The sequence below is a fragment of the Myotis davidii genome, unplaced genomic scaffold, assembly GCF_000327345.1.
Source record: "Myotis davidii unplaced genomic scaffold, ASM32734v1 scaffold399, whole genome shotgun sequence".
NCBI classification, from domain to species: Eukaryota; Metazoa; Chordata; class Mammalia; order Chiroptera; family Vespertilionidae; genus Myotis; species Myotis davidii.
The window spans coordinates 6,666,062-6,670,869 of record NW_006292094.1 but is presented as its reverse complement, the minus strand read 5'-3'; the positions used below and the strand labels follow the sequence as shown (position 1 = coordinate 6,670,869).

The following is a 4,808-nucleotide window of genomic DNA, read 5'->3' as shown; positions in this document are numbered from 1 at the left end:
AGGCGTGGAGGTGAGGGGCCCTCGTCCCTGGCTCTGGGGACGGGGACGGGGTGTCGGGAGGGCCTGGGGAGCTGGCGGGCCCGGGCCCTCACCTTTTCTGCTGCCAGGTGTGTGGGACGCTGCAGACGATGGAGCTGAACATGAGCGCGGTGACAAAGGAGAAGAGGGCCAGGTAGATGAGGCCCTCGACGCCATCGTAGCAGAGGCCGGTCAGCGCCTGCACGTAGTCCTGAGGCCGCAGGAGAGACGGACATGCTGGACCGTCCCCCGGCCCCAGGAGCTGGCCTCCAGGCTGCCCACCCGGGCTGCCCTCCCCCGCTGCAGCCCCGGCTCAGCGCTCACCAGGTGCAGGCTGCGGCAGTCCACCAGCGCCGTGAGGTGCTGCAGGTGCACCTCCGTGCCGTTCAGCGCCTCCTGCACGCGGAGCAGAGGGTCCTGGGGGCACACGCCGCGCCCGGTCAGCGCACGGTCAGGAGGGGGAGCCTCCAGGTCTTCACCCAGCCCAGCCCCCTGCACGGAGACCACCCTCAACCCTGTGACCTTGGCACGGACCTCCAGGGTCCTGGGCTTTGAGAAACCGCATCCCCAGAGTCCGTGGCCAGCCATGGGGACAGCTGAGGACGCAAGGACAGACCACAAACGCCTGTCCCAGGCGCCACCACTATGTGTCCCTTTACTGCGACGGGAGGGACAGAAACACCACGTACCCTGACATGGCCAGTTCTTTACAAGTTGCAATTCCAGAAGCAGTTCAAGACCAAGGGAGATTTCACGGCATTTAAACAGCAAACATTCCCGACAACACGTGCAGGGCGAGCCCGATCGTGTCTGTGTTGCAGTGCGCCTGCGTGGTGTGTGTCCGCATTGTTGTGCGTCTCCATTGTTGTGTGCCTGCTTGTGTCATCTGTGCTGTGTCTGTGTGTGTGCGTCTGCAATGGTGCCCACATTGTGCCGTGTCTACATGCCAAGGACACTGACAGCAGGAGCAGCCAGCCTGCCCACACCTGACCTGGGACCTGAGCTTCCAGGGCTGAGGCACAGAGGTCGAAGCCTCCGGGTGACTTTGTGAAGACACCAGTGGCTGACACACCTCCCTCCCCACTCACTCAGGTGCAGAACACCAAGAAGGGAGGCCGGGGGTGGGCTGTGCAGTGTGTGCAGTGTGTGTGTGTGCACCGTGTGTGCGTGTGCACTGTGCGTGCACCGTGTGTGTGCCGTGCGCTGTGTGCACCATGTGTGCTGTGTGTGTGCCCCGTGTGTGCATGTGCACTGTGTGTGTGCCGTGTGTGCACTGTATGTGTGCGCACCGTGTGTACCGTGTGTGCACCGTGTGTGCGTGTCCCAGGCTGGGCCCTGAGCACCGGGAGAGCTCAGTCCCGAGTCCCCAGGACGCCCATTTGATTCATACATTAAGAGGCAGAACTTTTTAAAGAGCCCTCCACACATCCTCAGGGACGCAGAGGGAAGGGTGACGCCCGCTGGAGTCACCGCCTGTGGATGTGGGCCCCGCCCCGGCCTCACCTGCGTGGCCGGGTGCTCCCGGGGGACCGTCCTCAGGAGCTCGGCCACGATGTCCTGCATCTCCACCAGCGCCTTGTGGCTGCCCGACAGCTTCTGCTCAGAGAGAGGCCGCGGTTGCAGCAGGGCCACAGCCAGCGCCCACCCCCGCCCGGGGCCCTGCCCACATGGGGCGTCCAGGGTGAGTGGCTGCGCCGGGGCCCGAGGGGGCGCCAGCACGCCGCTCTGGAGGCTGGTGGGTCACCCCACCCTGGCCGGCAGGGGCCCTGGCACCCGGAAGATACGGCACCTTTAAAGCAGATGGTCCTCAGTCACGGGGAGCGGTGGGCAGCGGGCTAAGGGCTCCCCTCAAACCCACGCCCACACCTGCCCAGTTACCCCAAGGGGACACAGCATCCTCAGGGCGAGGCTTCCCGGGGACCCGCCACGCCCACCACTGGCTTGGCCTGTAGGGCTGGCCGAGGGCGACCCAGGAAATGAAAGGAGTGAGTCCCAGGGATTTGGGGGCATCAGCAGGCCACCCCAAAGGGGCACTTAGTGACATCAGCCCAGTGTTCGCCCAGCTGTGTCCCCAGGGCCTAGGGTCAATGGCCGAGTGGACCGTGGGCTGCGGACGTAGGAGACGAAGGGTGGGGCCCACCTGGTGCTCCCCTCTGTACCCTGGGGCGGCCTCCCCGGGGCAGGGTGGTGGAGAGCCGGCAGCTCAGAGGCTGCCGCTTCCGTGTCTGCGCGCGTGGCTACGTGTGTGCTCACACCAGCACATGTGTGCGCACGGACACACCTGCGTGCATGTCGCGTGTACACTGCATTCTGCGGGCACACACGCACTGGCCTGTGGTGGTACCTGCATGTGGGCGGATCTGCCCGTGCGTCTGCCCGCACCGAGCGCCTACGTTCCCGTGTGAGGGGGGATGGCTTCCAGGGCCCGACCCTCTGCTCTGAGTGTCCCCCGAGGGGCTGGTTCTCTCCGGGGGCCGCGCCGCCCCTGACCCTTCACCCTGACCCTTGACCCTTCACCCTGACCCTTGATCTGACCCTGACAACTTGACCCTGGGCTTTAACCCTAGCCCTAATCCTATCCCTATGCCATTAGGGGCTCTGCCTTTGCAGAACCCTAACCCTAACCCTAACACTAACCCTAACACTAACCCTAACCCTAACCCTAACCCTAAACCTTACCCTTACCATATCCCTAACCTTATTCCAAACCTTATCCCAAACCTTATCCCAAACCTTATCATATTAGGGGCTATGCATTAAATCTCACCCTGCCCCCTGACCCTTGACCCTGCCCCCTGACCCTTGACCCTGACCCCTGACCACTGACCCTGACCCTTGACCCTGTTTTTTTGGACAGCTGTCAGGGCCCTGCCAGCGCCCCCCCCTCCCCGCAGACCTGGCTCCCTCCCTCCTCCCCCACATGGGGGCGCCCCAGGCTGAGGTGGAAACAGCTCCTGAACACAATAAGCTAAAACCCGGGGCTTTCCTGGGCAAAGGGGGGACGGCAGTCCCACGAGGGCCACTCAGCACCCCCAGGCTCTGCCCCCCACTCAGCCCACAGCCTGGAGTCCTGCTGCCTCCCCCTGCACCCACACTTCTGGGGAAGTCCCGCCAGCTCCGCCCCCGCCACACAGCCTGCAGGCTCCACGCGTGTGCAGGCAGCAGAACTGCGCTCCAGGCCCCTTTAGGCTCAGGGCGCCCCGTCTCCGCCCCTGCTCCCTCCGGAGGCCACGCGCACCAGCAGCCCAAAGCGGCCAAAAGGCCTCCATCCCCCCTGCTCCCCACCCTCCAACGGGCCCAGAGTCAAGTCCAGGCTCCGGCCACAACCTGCCCTGAGGCCTCCTCCCCCCTCCCCTCCCCTCCCAACAGGTCTATGTTCTGCCTCACGAACATAAGTTTGTCTCTGCCTCAGGGCCTTTGCACAGGACACACTGAGTCTTCTGGTTCAACTTTAATGCCACCTCTTCGGCAGGCCACCCTGACTACGTGCCTGAGCAGCCATCATCACCCGCTGCCCCCATCACTCGCTCCCCTCGCCCCTCCCCACGGCCACCTGCCCCCTCCCGTCATCGCTGGACTCACGGTGCCTGTCCTCATTTCCACAGCCTCCCACTCACCAGCCTCCTGTGGTGGGGAGGTCCTGCCTCCCCAGACCCAGCCCCAGACCGAGGGTCCATCAGGGCGGGGTGCCCGGCCTCACTCAGGTGGGTCTTCCCAGCCCCGCCCCTGGTGCCAGCTCAGGTGGGCACAGGCTCACCCCCACTCAGCACCGCGTGCTCCTCCACCATCCTGGTCACATAGGCGTCGGGATCCACACAGAAGTCACTGGAGCCCTGGGATGGACGTAGGCAAGGAAAATGGGGTTACCAGTCTAGGCCCCCCAACCCTCCGCTCTCAGAGGTAGAGCTTGGTTCCCACCCCTGGGTCCCCACCCCGAACAGGGACACTGGCTCTAGGCCAGTGGTTCTCAACCTTCTGGCCCTTTAAATACAGTTCCTCATGCTGTGACCCAACCATAACATTATTTTTGTTGCTACTTCATAACTGTCATGTTGCTACTGTTATGAATCGTCATGTAAATATCTGATATGCAGGATGGTCTTAGGCGACCCCTGTGAAAGGGTCATTCGACCGCCAGAGGGGTCGCGACCCACAGGTTGAGAACCGCTGGTCTAGGCGCTCCTGGCGGGTGCTGGGCAGGCCAGGCATCCAGGCCCTGGGGGCACTGCCTCGCTGTGTGCCAAGGACAGGACCTGCCCCTTTGGGCCCTCATGTCCCACGGGAGGGGGAGGGGCGAGAAGTGTGGCTCCCCCATGACTCGACCCAGCAGACAGGGATCCCCTCCTCCACTCACCACAGACGCAGCCAGCTCCAAGCCCAGCGCACCCCAGCTGATGACCAAGGCCAGGACCCCCAGCAGGCAGACCCTGGGCCAATGAAAGCCAATCAGCACCCCCAGGTGAGGGGGTTCATGCCACCTGCTGGGATGCCAGCCAGAGGGCCAGGCCCCAGGGCACCCCTGGGGGTCCGCCCACACAGGCCTGTGGCTCCTCCCCAGGCAGGCCTTGTGCCTGACCCGCTGAGGAAGGAGGGTGGGGAGGGGCTGACTCAGGGAGACCGGCTTGGGCGCCCCCCCCCACACCCCCCGCGTCGCAGGCCCACACTCACCCTACGAGGATGCCCTTGGAACTGCGGATGAGGCCCACCAGCGCCAGCAGGCAGATGGCCACGTCCAGCAGCAGCAGGCCCAGGTAGCCCAGCCACCTGCCCAGCATGGAGGTGTGGGCCGG

General features: G+C 64.7%; 1 protein-coding gene across 1 annotated transcript in view; it reads right to left on the bottom strand.

Annotated features, from left to right (window-relative positions):
• TTYH3 (tweety family member 3) overlaps nt 1–4,793 on the bottom strand; it is an 11,144-nt gene extending 6,351 nt beyond the window's left edge. Inside the window, exons 1-6 of the mRNA XM_015565156.1 lie at nt 4,687–4,793; nt 4,373–4,445; nt 3,759–3,851; nt 1,522–1,758; nt 343–435; nt 93–229 (exon numbers count right to left, since the gene is read on the bottom strand). Coding sequence (XP_015420642.1) covers nt 93–229; nt 343–435; nt 1,522–1,758; nt 3,759–3,851; nt 4,373–4,445; nt 4,687–4,793 — 740 coding nt within the window. The remainder of the gene's footprint in view (nt 1–92; nt 230–342; nt 436–1,521; nt 1,759–3,758; nt 3,852–4,372; nt 4,446–4,686) is intronic.
• Between the last annotated feature and the right edge of the window lie 15 nt (nt 4,794–4,808).